The 18,367-nt window shown below is 40.1% G+C and overlaps 1 protein-coding gene across 1 annotated transcript in view; it reads left to right on the top strand.

Annotated features, from left to right (window-relative positions):
- Window positions 1-18,367, top strand: part of myo10 (myosin X) — a gene marked incomplete at its 5' end in the record, with an annotated part of 103,027 nt that overhangs the window by 71,810 nt on the left and 12,850 nt on the right. The window contains 10 exons of the mRNA XM_080503718.1: window positions 105-197; window positions 774-842; window positions 1,035-1,117; window positions 1,522-1,630; window positions 2,314-2,394; window positions 12,592-12,716; window positions 12,904-13,018; window positions 17,363-17,469; window positions 17,558-17,791; window positions 18,106-18,145. Coding sequence (XP_080359844.1) covers window positions 105-197; window positions 774-842; window positions 1,035-1,117; window positions 1,522-1,630; window positions 2,314-2,394; window positions 12,592-12,716; window positions 12,904-13,018; window positions 17,363-17,469; window positions 17,558-17,791; window positions 18,106-18,145 — 1,056 coding nt within the window. The remainder of the gene's footprint in view (window positions 1-104; window positions 198-773; window positions 843-1,034; window positions 1,118-1,521; window positions 1,631-2,313; window positions 2,395-12,591; window positions 12,717-12,903; window positions 13,019-17,362; window positions 17,470-17,557; window positions 17,792-18,105; window positions 18,146-18,367) is intronic.

Here is an 18,367-nt window from a genome sequence, read left to right as displayed (position 1 = left end):
CAACCATCCGTTATAGGTGCAATTCGAAAAAAGAAAAAAAAAAGAGATGCTTGATTAGGTTTTTGGCTGATGTGGTGATGGTGAACACATCTGTGCTTTCATAGAAACTGGGTCTCCTGGCACTGATGAATGAGGAGAGCCACTTCCCCAAAGCCACCGACGACACCCTGCTGGAGAAACTCCACAGTCAGCACTCGGTACGTCTCCTTGACAGTGTGCACTTCATCGCTCTTAGACTTCGCTCGAATGAAGATCTATATCATGAAATATAGAGTGATAGTGACCTGTGACGGCTATTTAAAAACACTAAGTTTGTCTGGACAGAAACGATCAGTGTATACTTCATCAAAAGATGATTAATTACTGAAATTTAATGTCCAACACAGTATTGATCCTGCTCACAAAGTGATTCTGGCTTGTTCTAACCTTTTTTTATTGAGGAGCAAATGGCTTGAAATGATGAAAACACCAGTGGCATGCCATAAAACAGAGGACGAATTGATAACTACAAGCACTTTTCATGTCTCTAATTTGTATTTTTTTCCTGGCTACATCAAAATCAAATCATCAAAAGCAGTGAACAGAATAATGGCTACTTAATACTTTGAACAGTTGATAAGAAACGCAGCATTTAATTTTAGGTATTTTGCCATCAAGTTGGTTCTGCTTCTGAGTTGTGAATTGTAATCATTTTGCATCAGAGTTGTTGTTTTTTTTGTTTGTTTTTGTGACATTCAGAATTAGTAATGAGCATCTGACTTTCTTGGCTACAGAAAAACCCTTTTTATGTGAAACCTCGTGTTGCTGTGCACTACTTCGGAGTCAGGCACTATGCAGGAGAGGTAAGACTAAAGTAATTGTTTGTGTGCATGTGTCTGCCTGTTTTGTTTTGTTATGTTGAGCAGTACTGTGTTTTTCACAGGAGCAGATCTATTTATAAAGCCCCCCCCAAAATGAAATCACTTCCAGGTGCTGCCTTGCTTTTCTTTGTTCTGCTACTAAACTCTCTGATGCGCCCTTGTGGCTTTTTGCAGGTAGTGTACGACGTTCGAGGGATGCTGGAGAAGAACAGAGACACTTTCAGAGACGACATCCTCAACATGCTGAGAGAGAGCAGGTAGCACACGGAATCTAATGGATGATTTTACAGTGTTTGCTCATATTGGTAAAGCTTGTGATTACATACCAGAAAACATTTGTAAGAGTTGGTATATTTAGCTCAAAATGGCCACACCCGATACAATCAATGCTTCATTTACACCGACAAAGCTCTCTTTCTTTCTTTTTTTCATTTGAATAGGTATGTATGTATGTATGTATGTATGTATGTTTGTATGCATGCACTCTGCAGGCTTATAATAATTATAGTCACGTATTTGAGTATAAATTGTATATGCTTCATAATCAGTAGCGCTCTAAATATCACAGTTATGTTATGAAAGCTGCATTATTTTTTAAATGTTTTCACATTGAGTTTCACTGAGTGTGAAAACATTTAACAAATGTCCTTTTATTTGCTAGGTTGGACTTTGTCTACGATCTGTTTGAACACGTGTTGAGTCGCAACAAACAGGACACGCTGAAGAGCACCTCCAAGCACAGACGGCCCACAGTCAGCTCGCAGTTCAAGGCAAGTCCTGAGTAAAGCAGGGATTTACTGTTCACATTTCACCAAAAACATTTTTCATTTATCATACATGAAGAAACGATACACAACAGTGGCACCTCTGATAGAAGTAGTGAAGCTGTTATATTGGCTGTTGCATTAGGTCTCTTACTTAAAGGCAGAAAACGGCTGATAACAGGTATTTCTGTACATTAGGAGAAGTATTTGTTAAAACTATAATTATTGGTAGAAATACTTTACTATTTGTTATGGTTGCAGTGAGGTGTGCTGTACAAGTGATAGTAGTAGAATCAGTAATACAACACGTATGCTACAAGAAGATATATTTGTGGCAGTAGAGTAGAGATAGTTTTACTTGGTTGTTGCAGCAGATATACATTTGCTATAGCAGAAGGAAGTAATTATAGCACCAGATTTTGCAGTGTTGGTCAAAGTATTTCTTTTAAGATACAGGAGTAGTACATAATAATAATAATAATAATAATAATAATAATAGCCATAGCAGCTGTTGCTATAATGGAAATAGTTTTAGGCACAACTTTTAAGTACTTTCCTCCATATCGTAGTACATTCTGTATGATGTGAGAAGCGAGCAGCTACGAAGATAAAAGTCCAGCCTGGTGCAGAATTTATATGAGCTACAAGACCAAGGTAGGAAGTAATGGAAGTGTTTGCACATTTTACAGGGCTCTTTGCACTCCCTGATGGCGACTCTCAGCACATCCAACCCGTTTTTCATTCGATGCATCAAACCAAATACACACAAGGTGAGTACTGATATGTGGAAACCGTTTAACTAAGCACGGGCTCTGGTCTGCACAGACAGAGTATGTCTGAATTGTTTCTCATTTAGTGATCAAACAGTCCTCCCCACCAACCAGCAGCAGACAGGAATGAGAAGTGTCTGAACCTCCTGCTGACCTTTAACCCCTGGTTGCTTAGCAACAGGCTGCTGTAGTGGAGAATGCCAGGCTGATGTACACAAATGATGATGGGTGGGCTTCGCAAATTCTTTTGTGGCTCCCTTTTACTGAGAGAAGAGGAGCTTAACATAAAATCCCTCATGTTGAATTCACGTTATAGTAAGAAAAACTGCTTAAACCTGCCGTGTAACAGAGGTGATACTGGAATTGATGTGACTGACTTGGATTGTCAGTATGTTAAGTGGTTGTTAGTTTTGTCTCACACACACACACACACACACACACACACACACACACACACACACACACACACACACACACACACACACACACACACACACACACACACACACACACACACACACACACACACACACACACACACACACACACACACACACACACACACACAGCCAGGGTGGTTACTGCTTTCTCAGATCACACACCGTGTCAGCTGTCTTTGCCCTCATTCTTATCCTTCCTCCAGAAATGGAGGCGCCCCCTCCAGTGAGGCAACCTTTCCACCCACAGTGTGTGGTTTCAAACAAGGTCAGCGATTGGCCAAAGTCCTCTCAGGCTGTTCTTGTATTGACTAACTCGTTTGTGGAACAATTCTCACGTTGGTGTCTTTATCAGTATTGGTGTGATTGCCACGTTGGGTCATTACCATCACTGCCAGGATCACGTGTATCGAGCTGAAGTTGAAACCATAAAATCGATTGCTGATGTCAGTAGGTATTGATGGGGGTTTTTTTTACATAAGAAAGTCTTCCTGTTAGTCAGCTGTCTGGTAGAAACTAATTGATTACTTAATTTCCTGGCTGTTACCAGACCACTGATGATGCTCATTGTTGGGTAACACAGGAATCTGTCAATGATTCCAGTTTATTTCCATTGTTGTTTTTAATTTATTATTCACCACAGTGCAGGTTTAATGGATATACATCTTCCACTACATGATTTTATATTGGTATCTTTAATGCATTCATCAAAAAATCAAGAAATCTAACAAAAACATTCTAAGTGGGTGTTGTATTCCACCTCCAGATGAGGTATATAATAAATTATCTAAGTAACAACGGTATTTATTAGTAACATCAGATTTATTTAGACATAAAAGGAGGAGCTGGGAGCCCCAGCTGCTGCATCCACTGTGATGAAGCATGAAACGATTCACTATATAGTCACTGTAGTGAGGGTTACATGGTCACTGTTAAATTACATTTGACAAAGTCCATCAATCTCAAAAATAAATAATCCCTCCATCCATCTTCTTTACTGCTTTAGTCAGTGCAGGGGCACCGAGGCGATCCCAGCTAACTATGTTCGAGGGCTAAATAAATATAGAATTTTTAATTTCACAATAGCAAGCAACAAGCCACTATGTGTGGAAGACTCCATTAGCTCTGATTCTTAAGTATTCTGACTCTGATGGTGGCGGCGGTGCTGTGATGGAAGCACTCTGTCCACCTCTGGTATGGACAGCTGTGACAGAGTCACATGTGGACAGTCGGAGGTTTGTGACGCAGATCTAATCCATCTGTACCGTCACTGTGTGAAGGTTTGTGGTCGAGGTTTTTGGACACAGACTCACAGACAGAGGAACCCTCTGTTTGACACACACTGTGCGTGCGCCTGTGTGCGTCCCTGGGTATGAAGGGGGCGTGGTGTCGTCTTTTTGTACATCACAAGTTCAAAAGTCTAAAGCTTTGCATGCACTTGTGGATCTTTTCTTTTCACTGAAATTAAAACCTTCATATTCTTACAGATTTTTATCCCAGCCACCCATCTTTTTCGTTTTTTTTCTTTTAACCTGTTTTTGATTACATTGTACTCAGCATTGATTTCATGGAAATGAGATTGGGCCAAAAAATGTATAATGGATAGATTTTTTGAAACAACTGAAAAACACAAATATTTTCATTTCTGTTCTATTTGTGCACAGGTTTTGTAACAATGTCATAAGAGGTTCATAAATTCTGAAACAGCTTTATTTCTGTGTGACTCATGTTTTGGATGTGTTCTTTAGTGCGAATAGATTCTCCTGATTTGACACCTGTCTTGAATATTCGCTTTTGTTTGTTATTTTGTTAGATTTATTGCAGAGTACATCTCTGTAGAGTTATACATGCATCTGTTTGCTCAAAGTGACAGACTTTGTTTAAATAAATAGAATGTAATGAATATGCAAGTTGATTAAGCGCAAACATGGTTATGTGGTTCTTAAATGGAAGTTTAGCAGATCAGAGGCCTTAGTTTAGTTATTGATAATTCTTCAAAAAAAAGCTTTTAGAGAGGGAAACATTTCTAAGATGAGACAATTTTGAATGGATACATAGATGTGGAGATAAAACGCAACATCTTGATTGTCCTCTGGGAGACCAGCTGGACAGCCAGCATGTTTTTATGAGGCGAAACACGGCCGTCTGCTCTCCTCTTCATATCCAATGTTAAACAAGGCTGCCTGATGACTTCTGAGTGGAGCTTAATGTAGTCGGGAAAAGAGGTGGAGGCCTCCCCGGGGGGACACAGGGGCAACCGAATGACACAGCACGTGGCCCCTAAAAGCCCCCAAGAGGCGTCCCTGTCATCTGCCTGTTTGACTGAGCAGGTGTCAGACGAGAGGGGAGGAGGGAGATTGAAGGCTTATGAGGCTGGATGAGCTTTTGTGTGCACAACGGTACAAGTAAAGCCGGTAAAACAATGAATACTTGGTTCTACAAACACTGGATGAGTCGGTGTTTAAAATCTCCAAATTAAGGTTTTTTTTCTCTTGTTTTGGAGTAAAAATATTTTGGAGAATTACTGAAAAACGGCTAACTAAGAGCTATCTTTACATCCTCCAATATAGCAGTGTTCTTAAAAAACCTACAAGTTCATGGGACTACCACAGATAATAAATAGAGTCACTGTGGAAATATCAATATATTGATGAGACTACATAACATGTGCTGTTGGCTTTGGTTGCAGCTGGGATATACATAAACATTCACGAACATACACGTGTTTGTAGTGTACTTTTTTGATTCGGCACATGCTTGAGGCACACAAGCCCAACAAGGAAGTCACTGCCTATATTACACAAGTGATCTTTGATTTCATCCAAAATGACCAAATATATTGAGTAATGGTGTTTTATATTTTTTTACATCTGATGTTTTTTTTTATTTCAAATATAGTTTCTCCATAACAGATTTACACATGAAATCTCATTCTGCTTTAGTGATGGATGCCACGATCATTCTATTTGGCGGAAATTCACTTTTACGCTGTAGTTTTTGGGAGTGTATTGATCAAAGTCAGCCTGTGTTTTATAGCATGGCTCTGATTTGCCGCTGGCTGTTTTCACTCTCATATGTTGGCCTTTCAGTCACTGTGTTAGTTGAAAGGTTGAGACAGACTCCCCAAATGTCCTGCAGATTTTAAAATGTAGAAAACAAAGTAGTCTCTCAGATTAGATATATCCAAAATATGTTTGCTCCAATTTTTTCTGCAGACTGATATTTACAGATGACTTTGTGATAAGAAAAGACAGTGGGTGGATCCGAGGTGGGGAAGGTGGAGGACCTGTGGGGTCTATGTGAATGAGAATAATACAAGTAGCAAAGATGCAAAGAGCAGAGGTAATAAACATGAATGAGTTCAAGTAGTCTGGGGTCAACCATCTGGCGCAATGGAGAGCCTAAAAAAAAAGAGATGAAGGGGTTAGCGCTGGCTGGAGGAAATTAGCGGAGAAGAGTGTCATGGCTGACTGACAGGTTTTCAAGACCATGGTGAGACCTGCTATGAGGCAGGGCTTGGAGACACTGGCACTGTCTACAAGACAGGAGGCTGAGCTGGAGGAGGCAGAGATGAAGATGCTGAGATTTTCTCTGGCAGTTGGCAGGACGGACAGGATTAAAAATGAACAGACCAGAGGGACATCTCAGGTAGAGATAAAGCTAAACGGGCCAGGTTGAGTTGAGATTGGGCATGTGCTGAGAAGAGATAGTGGGGAACAAATATTTAAGATGAAGCAGCCAAGAAGGAGAGGAAGAAGACCTCAGAGGAAAAACCATGCTTAAAGTGAAGGAGGACATGGAAATAGCACAGAATAACGGTGGGATGGATGGAAATGTTTCGCTGTTTTGAGCCCAGAGAGGAGCAGCCAAAAGATGATGAAGCATAACAGCAGTCCTTAGATCTTTCTCCCTTTTACCATTTCCATGAAAGGACCGAGCTGCAATGTCTTTCAATCATGTTCCAAAAATATATGCCTTAATACCAATACCTTGTGTCAAAATATGGATTTTTTTTTTCACCCACATAGTCATATGGTAGTTTATAAGATTGACTCTGTATTAGAGAATAGTAAACGGTGGGATTTCTTGCTAGTGAAAGGAATATTGTGCAGAGAGCTTTTACACACATCTTCCTTCCTTGTCCGTCTGCATTTCACACTCACTCACTCATAAAACGCAGTCTCGCTAAACATTTACACTCATCAAATGCAGTCGCGCATCACTACAGCAGCTCCATTATTCTGCAGGTAACAATATGGAGTGTTTGTGTTTTTGACTGTATTAACAACGGATGATGGAGGCGGTTGAGAGTATGTTGATTTTCTTTTGTCGTGTTTTCATCCGGCCTGTGCCTATATTGACAAAATATTTGTTTTTATGCATTTGTCAAATTAACTACATGATACAAAGTATATCTGGTCAGAGCTAAATCTAAGGCATGATGTGTGACATGCCCTCCTAAGTTAATAGCTCTGTATGATATCTTGACTGCTGCCATTCAGCCTTCACCCTGTTTTGTATCATCCAATATCAGTCAGACATCAGTTGTTGATTCAGTAGTTTGCCTCCACATGCTGAAAACAATGACTGAAGGGTTCTTTGCATAGTGTTAGCTGGGGAGGACAATGCTAATCTTCACAGGCAAATTACAAAAGTAGAATCCCATAACATGAAACTGTGACTTTTAAGCAGAAAATGCATGTTTTGTGTTTGCATTACATATATTTTAGAACTTGAGCTTTGTTCATGTTAATGCACCCATCGATTGAAATGCAATACAAGTAAAAATCTGTCCTTGTGAATACTTTGAAAGATCGATGCGCATAACAAGATTTATGGTCTTTTGTGAAATATACTAAACTGAAATATATACGAAGTATAAATGTGGTTAAACCTATAATACATATTAAGTTGCATTTTCCAGGGCATGTGGTGTGTGTGGAGAAAGGGAAGAAAATAAAAAATACTCATTTACATACAGCAAGAGCCTTGAATAGCTACAAAGTCTGAGCACATGAATTGCATCATCAACATGCTCCAGTTTTGTCTAAATGTGAATTAGCTCGGTTCCATTGTTTTGTTAGAATATGAAATATACTGTATCACCATAGTATGTGTTAAAAATGTGGTCCAGTTGTCCCAGTTTGAGGCAGCACTTTGTCAAGTGGTCTCAAAAGTCACGGCTACGTTTGAATGTAAACAGCCTGCTCCCTTTCACACACGCTCCGTCAGGCCCTACAAGTGGCCCGCACAAATTAGCCTCAGCAGGAGATACGTTTCCATGGCAACCACGGCCCTCCCTCTCGGCACAAAAAGGGGAGTGGAGTTCTGGGTTTGAAAGCCTTTGTTTGACTCTGTGGTTGGCAGAGTGTCTGTGTGAATGTGTTTCTTCCGAGATGGTCAGTGTGTCGGGGAGGGAGACACAGTGAGACACACCTCAGCATCTTTTTGGGAAGTTGTCTTTCATTGGTCTGGGATCTGAATAAACCCAGAGAGGATTCAGAGCGGGAGTCTATAATGCAAGGTGAGACCTGATGCATGCGTTTTAAATGGAAAGTGATGTCTACAAGTGCACGCTTGTTGCACATGGATTTAAAGTCCAGTGGTTGTTACTGCTGCGGCAGGAGGCAAGGAGCAGAATTTAGTTTCATTAGATGATGAGAGATGCATAAAGCAGCTTTATCTGCAAGCATTTACTTTTTTTTTCTTTTGCAGATAAAAGTCAATTTACTTTTCAGTGATGAAATGTAACAGACAAATTTAATTTGCAGAAAAGTAGGAAGCTGTATGTATGGTTATATTTTAATGTCGAAACGTTATTCTAATCATGTTAGACAACACATCTTCTCAAACATGACATGATGTTTGGGGGTTTTTTCCAACTAAAATTAGTTTCCTTGAGGTATCATAACATTTAATATGACTTTTCATCTACTCCAAAAATAAAGACACATGTTAATTAAATATTTTTTTTATACAACCCTGTTCCTATATGTTCATGTCCTCTGTTGTTTCAATATATCTCCATAGTTGAGTGCACAAGGTGAATGTACAGTCTATCTGATGTTTCAGTCTATCTGATGTTTCTCTTGTTATCACCCCGTTTCACTTAAAAGCTTTCAGTGCCAAAGGAATGCAGAGAGGAAGAAGACATATTTTATACTAAAGGTATAACTATGCTTGATGCTTTCTTGGATTTAGGCAAAACAATAATGAGTTTGAATGGGAAACGAATACACTGTTGAGTTAGTGACATGATAGTGAACAGAAAGTAGAGACTGACTGCTTTGAGGAGTTTCTTTTTGATATGATTTCTTTTTTTATGCATTTGGGAGTGTGGCGCCAATTAGATCAATCTGATATTTTGAATTATAATTGCTCAAAATATCTGTTTTGAGTTTAGTTACGTTACTTCTGCATTTTCCCAGAGTGCCATTGATGTATCCAACTAATCCAAACCCACAAGAATCCCTCTTCAAACTGGCTCAGCTCTAAATCCAGTGGGGTCAGGGATTTAGCTTGGATTTATGTCCACCTATGAGCAGAAACATTATCGCAAGGATCCTTCAAAAGTCTGTAGAAGGGCTCCTGCTGAGCAGTGAGTGGTAATCCCCGCTGGGTCTCGCAGTCAGACATGGATGCTCGGAAGCAACAGGATTCCTGACAAAGAGGTATTGAGGATTCAAATGCACTTAGTCCTGGTTAAAGCAGCTGGAATGTTGATCCTTACATTGATGGAAAGTCTTCCAGTGTGTGTAGGGTTTAGGTTTTTTTGTTTTTGTTTTTTTTATGTGAAACACTGACTTAGTACTTCTGCTAGAAATGGTTTCTATTAAATGTGGAGTATTGATCAGACCAGACTAGAAGACGTTGAGTTTGAAAAAAGGGTTTAAAAAAAAAAAAAGAAAAGGTGACTCTTACTTGAATGAATGCTGACATTAACATTAGCATGTGGGGGGACAAAATCCCTTTAGAGGTTGGTAGAGAATTTGGAATTTTTCTTCGAATGTTCAACATTGAAATGAGTGAATTTAAGGAAACGAAATGGTTGCATCATGCACACCACAAATCCCTGCACATTGTCAGTGGTACTAAACGGAGGGACGCCTCATTCTATGTTCGGTTGTCTTTCCGTGTTTGCCTTTTCAACTCCTGCCGCTTCCCAATCCCCTCGGGGGCAAGCCGTCACGCCCCCGTTTGTTCTGCTGAATGCTCCCAGCTCCCGGCCTTTTTAGGCTGCGTTCACACCAAATCAGGCAATGCAGTAAAAATCGACAGTCATTCATTTAAATGTGGGCAGTATGTTTGGCTGGATGAGTCTGCTCTTCATGGGGTGCAGAAAAACAAACCCACCAGAATTTTCTTTGGTGATAACAGAACTCAACGTCACAAAGTAAAATGAATCGGACAGCAAGATGATGGCAAAGCATTAATATGTAGCATTGTAGCGGTCTGATGTTTCATCAACTGATTTGTTGCTGGCAAGAAGAAAGAAAACCACTGTGATGACCTTTCCAAACCTGTGCAACCTTGCCATGCGTCACCGCCTCCTTGTGGATTGAAGGGTGTTAAAGTTGGCAGGACGTTATCTTACAAAGGGACCGTGACGTGCTGACACCTCCACACATCCCTGCAGGGAGGTGCCACAGTGCTCAGTTTGGTTCACTGAAGCCAAATACATTGAGTTTACCCCTCAAACTATTGTTGCATTGTGCCTGTGGAGACTTGATAAGCTTTGTCTGCCTCTGGAAGCCAATATACATCACGGCAGTTTACAATAAATGGATTTTAGACTCTCGTCAATGTATGTTTAGACCATTTGTTCTTACGGATTGGTGATCGCCTGAAGTCCAATACAGAACTAAACTGAAAAATGTTTATTCAATAATAAAAAAAAATGTACAACTAATTAAAAAGCCTTGAAAAAAAGATACTTAAAAAATACACATACTTTTACTATGTCATTTCGATATTTATTATACCCACAAAAGTAATAACATTGAATGTAAAGAGAAAAATTGTCCCTCCTCGAGACCTAATTTTATGTGTCGCATCATTTTAATCGCAATTCTACTTAGCCAGTGACCCATGAGGACTTTTTTACTGCCAGCATGCATTTTTTTCAAGTTGGATCTCCTTTACTGCTGATTTATTTCATTCACCACTAAGACTTTCTAACATAAAAGACAAACTGAACATTTTCTAAAAGGGAAAGTGTCATGGTTGAAGTAAGTAACTCTTTGTTTGCAGGCCTTTTTTTTTTAAGCTGACAAGAGAAAAGAATGACAGTGGCAGCACATTGACACAGTGTGAAACTCCGACAGGGGAATAGCAACTTCATTGAGTAAGTTGATCTGGGAACTATATGGACTTTAGAAAGAAGCTACGAGGAGAAACGTCCAGACAGAGTGGTTGTTGACATCCCAGAGACAGCCAAAAGAGCAAATGATAGTGACAAAAAAAAGGGAGTGGAAACAAAGCCAGGAGGCAGAGGGAACCTCAGCTTCCTGACACCACTCGGCTTTGTGTCGTGCAGGCCGGCCGTATGCAAATGAAAGTTATGCTAATGGAGAATACTGTGGCAGTTAAAGGGCGCCATTCAATCACTCCATCGAGATCTGCTGGTGAATTGGCCTCCCTTCATCTCAGCAGTTCAAATTGGCCATCAGCGGGCTATCAGGGGCAATGGACACTGAATAAAGGGGGCATTACTATAGAGTATGAAAGCACCCTCTTATTTTCAGCACCCCCTACGCCCACCGGGGTTACAGGGCGAGAAGGGTGCTGAATGCACTTCTGTGAGTAATAATGGAAACTCAATACTAAGTAGGATTTTTGAGCGAGGGGTTTGATTTGTTGCTCGGTGCGGCTGCTCTACGCATTCCCCCCTCCAAGTTCAAAGATTTGAATGAGTGGTATGCAGTGTGATGTACGGCGTGCGTACGGGAGTTTAAAGGGACTGCAGTGTCATGTGGTTTACGTGCACACGTCATATAGTATCATGTGGTTTACGTGCACACGTCATATGGTGAGACGGTAAAATGTTCTTTTTGCTGACATTTCAACTCCCTTCAGCATTTTTTTTCTTCTTCTTCTTTTCCAGTGGCGGCTTAATCTTATTCCATTGGGGAAAGAAAAAAATAACCTAATTCTCTTGCAACTAAAGAATCTACTAGTGTTATTCAATTTCAATTCAATTCAACTTTATTTATATAGCACCAACTACAACACAGTCATTCCTAGGTGCTTTTAACAGAGAAAATAGAAAAGCCCAACAACATTCAAGAAGAACTATTGTTGGGCTCAGATTCACAAATGAGCCACACCAGCTTTATGTTTAAACATACAATCACTTGTCAGCTCCTTCTTACTTATAAATATCTGATTATATCATATTTTATCATTATTTATAAAACAAATAATGAGGAGGAGGCACAGCGGAGAAAACACCATTCACCCATTTTTATCCACTGCAGCTCAACTGGAATGAAAAACTGTTTAACACAGTAAAATACTACAAATGCAAGGATGGCTCAATAAATAAATTACGGTATATTTACATCAAACAGTATAGTGTTTGATACAATCACATTGTAAATGATGAGTTCTATTACAAAATCACCGTATTGAATTAACTGTACATACTTTTTTTGAAAGTCTACTTTCAGGGGCCTAATTTATCTGTCTGTCTGTCTGTTATCAATTTTGACAAAGTGAGCATTAGTTGACTTGTAATGCAAGTTTTTTTTCTCTTTTTAAGATGCCTGACCACTTTGACCAGACGGTGGTTCTGAACCAGCTCAGGTATTCTGGCATGTTGGAGACGGTGAAAATCCGACGCACGGGCTTCCCTATTCGAAGACCTTTCCAAGACTTCTGCATCAGGTTTGAACTGCTCTCACATCAACAGATGTACATTTTCCATAACTTGGAAGTTAACGGTTCTGATTGCAGGTTCATCTCCTCAAATATTCAGAAAAACATAAATAGTTTTAAAATAGACACAAAACAAAGATCAAAAATTGCTGATGCTTCGCATTTCATCCTGTTTCTCCCCCCATGTCCTCTTCAGATACAAGGTGCTGATGCGTGGCGTGTCCATACCAGATGACCCCAGGGGGAGCTGCATCCAGCTGCTGCAGGTCTACGACAGCAGCAGTGCAGAATGGCAGATGGGCAAGACCAAGGTAAGAGAAGCGTTTCTAAGAGAATCGTTTTGTAAACATCTGTTTCTCTTTCCCAGTCTGATGCAAAAGCTGATTTCCAGCAAACAGAAGTTGATTAAAGGCCTACGCCAGACAAAAGGGATTCAATTTATGTTCTATGTATAGCATCGTATATTGACTTTGATCTCTGCTGGCATCTTAGACTCAAACATGGACCTGTAGCACTTACTGCTCTTATTGTCTTATATTAGATTCGATTAGTTAATGTTGTATGAGCTAGATGTACAGTTTGGATAAAAATAGTTTGAGAGACTAACTGTAGGATTGTATGTTTTGATCCTGTTGAACTGTTAAGTTAACAGGACAAAGTAAAGAGAAATCAACACATTTTTGAGAGTTTGAAATTAAAAGATTCAAATTGTTAATGTGAGTCCCACAAATATTTTGCTAAATGCTATAAATGACGAAATCACCTCAGTTGTTATACATCCTTCTTTACTCCACAAGTAGTTTTCAAAACACAGAAAGCAGACTCACTCAGTGAGGTCAAATGTTTTGCACAGACTCCAAAATCTACTGCACAGTGGTTTTTATATAATAAAAACTGCTGAAGACAGAAATTTGTCAGAGCCTTTCCTGAGAGATTTGCATTTCCTGTCTGTCAGACGTGAAATATATCCCTTTGGCTCAGTTTCATTCAGTATAATTGACTTTTTCCTGTCAAACCGTGAGCTCCTGAATGCTCGGCCTTTCCTCCTTTGCCTCTGGCTCTAGTGGATTTGTATTCTTCTTGCGAACACAGAATATGATTGGATGCAGAATTTTTCCGCCGGGGAATGCCAATCCATTTTGGCTGCCCTCTTCTCCCCTCAGGGCTTAATTTGGCTTGATGCATCTTACAAATTCTGCTCGTTGAAACCATAGTTAAGCCTCCACCTGTGTGTGTGTGTGTGTGTGTGTGTGTGTGTGTGTGTGTGTGTGTGTGTGTGTGTGTGTGTGTGTGTGTGTGTGTGTGTGTGTGTGTGTGTGTGTGTGTGTGTGTGTGTGTGTGTGTGTGTGTGTGTGTGTGTGTGCACGTGCACGTGCACGTGCACGTGACTGCACTCTGTGGTCCTGGTATGTGTGTACATGAGCATGAAAAATTGAGGTCCAGAGCACCAAACGCATGGCCTCCAACTGTTATTGGATCCACTCTTAGTGTTTTCGGTCTATCGCTCTCTGCTTTTACTACATCGGATCTGGGAGAAAATACCCACTGCCTCTGTGTGTGTTTGTGTGACTTGCTGAGGGGAAAATGACAGATGGGGGATGTAGGTCCCTCATCACAGCATGACTGTGTGATGCTACAGGAGGTGACAGCATCACGAGTGGAGGATACGAGTATGTCTGTGTGTGTGGGGGTGGATGGACGGATGAGTGGTCATTAGTATGTGTACCTTGTGTTTGTGCAGCAATGGCACAAGAAACTGAATTACGAGCGGGCACATGAGAACTGAGGTGTCAGGCAAATTATCAAACATGATAGGAAAGGAGATCATAGTTTTAATTATTTATTTTTTGTTCTTGGTCTATTTGCACATGAAATGCCAAAATGGACTATTAGCTACAAAAATGCCTCCAGCAAAGAGAGCTCTGAACCTAATCATCCAATTTAATTCAGTTTTATTTATGGGCAAGCAAAATCTAAATAATGGCTGCATTCTGATTCCGAACCAAGTCTTCAATCTAATGAAATAACAGTCCTCAATTTTACATCATGGAGTTGGTGGGCACAGAACTACATTTTATTATATGACTTCTATGATTTTCAGTAGGTTTGGTTGGAATACAACCTGGCTCTGGGTCTGTATGGTCAGATAATGTGTATTTTCCTCTTGTTTTAATGACAATATATTTGGGAGATTATTTTACATGCATGAATTTGATAATGCAGAAGCTTGTTTGCCACCCCAGTGCATTAGTTATTGATAGGGTAATGAGCCAAGATGTTTTTTTTTAAATATAGATTTGAATAAAAATACCTGCAAGCTGGTTCACAGGAGTTCAAGCATAATATGCTCCTGAAACAGGTTTGATTGTAAAATTAGTTTTTACACTCAAATTTCTTATCAAGTATTTGAAAGATCTAAATAAATTATCTCCAATGGTCCCTCTGAGGGACCCATACACTTTGTTGTACTAAATCTCATGAGATTTCCATCTAGGTGGCCTTCAGCTCCTTTCATTTGACATATGTCCGGTCTTTTGTCTTGGAGTTTTGCTTTGTACATTTATTTTAAAGCCTCAAACTTAATTTCCTGGAAGGGATGTGGCACTGCTTGCCTCTCTCTGGGTTCTGATGTCTCCGTGGGCCTGACCCGAGACGGCAGGCAGCGGTCCCCAAAGACCCCGGCGGCAAGAATCAGAATGACCCGAGGCTTAGCAGGGCTTTTGTTGCACTAATTAACATAGTAATAATTGAAAAGGATTAGGCGTTCAGTTCATTGGGATGCAAATGTTTGCACTTGTACACGAGGCTGTACTTTTTCAGTGGTTCGGAATTCTTGTTGGAAGTTGTTTGATTAAGTGGTGAGTTTTGTGCAGAGCCTAAATTTGCATATTTCTCACCTTCTGCCAGTAGTTCGTCATTTTTTCTAAATTTAACGTCTTCCTTTTTTTCCTAGTCGTCTTAAGATTTTATTGCATGTTTGAAGTGTTGTATGTGCATCTAAATTAAATTAAGTATGGACAGTAGTGCTATAGAGATAGAAAAACCTCTCATTGAATATATAGATCTGTATTTGAGTTATTAAGCAACTTTTAATCCTAAAAAAAAAATTATGTGACTATAGTGTGTGTGTCTTTGCTTCGCCATGTGATTCATTTTCCCATCTTAATTAACCTGCTCATAAGTTATGTCTGATTCACCCACATGAGTTGACATTTCCCCGTATAAGCCCTACTGCCAGGAATCCAACACACACACACGCACATCACTTAACAGGAGAAAGGCAATCTGTATTCTTAACCCCCATAGCACTGTGATATTTCCCCACCGTCTCAGTCGCCCAAGCCTGCAACCCATATCTCATTTTCCTCCCTCCCTAATCGGATTAACCCCCAGCGGCCCACAGTGGGCCCAGATTCTCTACCAATGAACAGCAGCTTGGCTCCTGTAGCAGGCAGCTGCACTAAGTGCCTGTAAGATGGGTCTTTTCACACCGAGATGAAGCAAAATCACTCACCAAAGTAATCTGCCGTCTTTAGCGCTGTGAACAAAAGGGGCGGAGGATCCGGATTTGATTTGTGTCGCTGGCTTTGTTCGGCTCCGTTGTTCTTCTGGAAGGGAGTGTCTGTTAAATAATGACGCCATAGAAACAAGAAATAAGCTGTGTCTTTTTAATTGTGTCCACTTGTAAATCTTTTATTCATAATGTGTTTGTAATGCTGCATGTGTAATGGACGTACTATGTTAAGCAGCTTCTTTGTTCCTTTAACAACTTTCCCTTTTGTTCGACCTTTTAGTCAGTGAGAAAAACACATTACTTTTAGACTTCTGAGATTGTTTTGAAGTGAAATTTTGAATTTTGGAAGTTATTGATAGAATTTGGAATTAAATAATTGAAATGCTTTCATGCTGCAGGCAATTTAGAGTCGACAAGATTGTTTTTGGCCAGTCGGTCGAAACCCATGCATACACAGGGAGAACATTCAAACACATTTGAACTGGTGGTATTGTAGCTGTAAAAGGAGTGCTAAATAGCACACTTGTGCAAATACATTCCCCCATTAACTTGCATGCTTTTGTTTGCTATATACTCAACATTATCTTATTTTACTTTTTAAGCTGCTTCACCAGCAGACCAGACAAAGCGTATCAGATGGATGTAAATTGAAATGCCTCTCAGGGGTTCATTGTGAAAGTCATGCAATTATCTCTCAGATCACACAATGTACGTACTCGTTCTCGTTGCCAAGCATAATTCTGATTCAACTTGTGTCATTACGCTTCCATCTCCAACCTGCTCTCCCTGGTTGATTCACAACTCAAATTCAAAATGATGTGTTATAAATACTCAAAGAATTATGTTTCAAAATATTACTTTTACTGCCACTTCTACTACTTTAAACCTCTCATTTTAAATCAAACAAGCCCCATTGAAGGTTGGCATATGAAGACAGGGGCTGTTTTAATCAATCTGTGGTGAAAATAATACAATAAGATTGGACATTATTCTGTATGTCATGTACACGCGTCATAATGGTCAAAAAATGTGGTTTTACCAATAACAGTGATAGATTATTAATGTGCAATGCTTTCTCCTATCTTTGTTTTTCTTCATCTCCTTATATTTTCTTCCCTCTGCCTGCTTCTTTTTCCACCAGGTCTTCCTGCGGGAGTCACTGGAGCACCGCCTAGAGAAGCAGAGGGAGGTGGAGGTACTAAAAGCAGCCATGATCATCCAGGCTCACGTCATGGGCTACATGGCCAGGTGTGGCTCCACAACTATACCACTAAATAGCACCAAAGCCCTTTCTAGAAACAAGACGTTTCATCTCTCCGTGGTTTCTTGTGCACAGGAAACAGTATAGGAAGATGCTGCAGTGCATCGTGGTCATTCAGAAGAACTATCGGGCTGTGTACTGGAGGAGGAAGTTCCTGCTTATTCGCTGGGCCACGCTCACCTTCCAGAAACGTCTTCGAGGCCAGCTGGCCCGTCGTGCCTACAGCCAGCTCCTGGAGGACCGGAGAAGGAGGAAGGAGGAGGAGGAGGAGGAGGAGCAGCGCAGGAGACGAGAGGAGGAGATGGAAAGGTGAGCTGTGGCAGTATTGGCGGTTTAGATCACAGAAACTTTGAAAACTATAATTTGTAGGATATTTAAATTATATATTTATACAAATATGCATTGGAATGCCTATTTCATTTAAAATATATAATATTAAAGCTGCTGTCCTAATTGGCATAGAACTATATGCTTTTACTTGCATACTTTTGTTTGTAATAGCCTTGATTTTTTTGGTTGTTGTTTTAATATGTGTTGTTGTTTTCAAGGATTTCTTTTTTTTCATTGTGTCCCTGCTTGTCTGATCAGTCTGCTAATATCTGTTTGTTGGTTTATTTGTGCAGGGAGCGACAGCGACTGGAAGCTGAGAGGCTCGCCAGAGAGGTACGATGAAACAAATGATGGAGCAACTAATTCCAGTATTGAACAGATTCCAGTTTCTTGTTGTTTGCAGAGGAGTGATAGATTGAATACTTCACGTTTTCAATAAGAACACTGTCTTCTTGATCAAACCACTGTTTTACTGTCATTGTAAGATAGCCATGTCCATTTTATTATTTTATTTTGTTACTCTCTAATAAAGCGGTTAAAGTGATTTTTGGGGGG

The sequence above is a fragment of the Blennius ocellaris genome (assembly GCF_963422515.1).
Source record: "Blennius ocellaris genome assembly, chromosome: 10".
In the NCBI taxonomy this organism is placed as follows: domain Eukaryota; kingdom Metazoa; phylum Chordata; class Actinopteri; order Blenniiformes; family Blenniidae; genus Blennius; species Blennius ocellaris.
The sequence above is the reverse complement of the archived record's forward strand: the minus strand, read 5'-3'. Positions and strand labels throughout refer to the sequence as shown.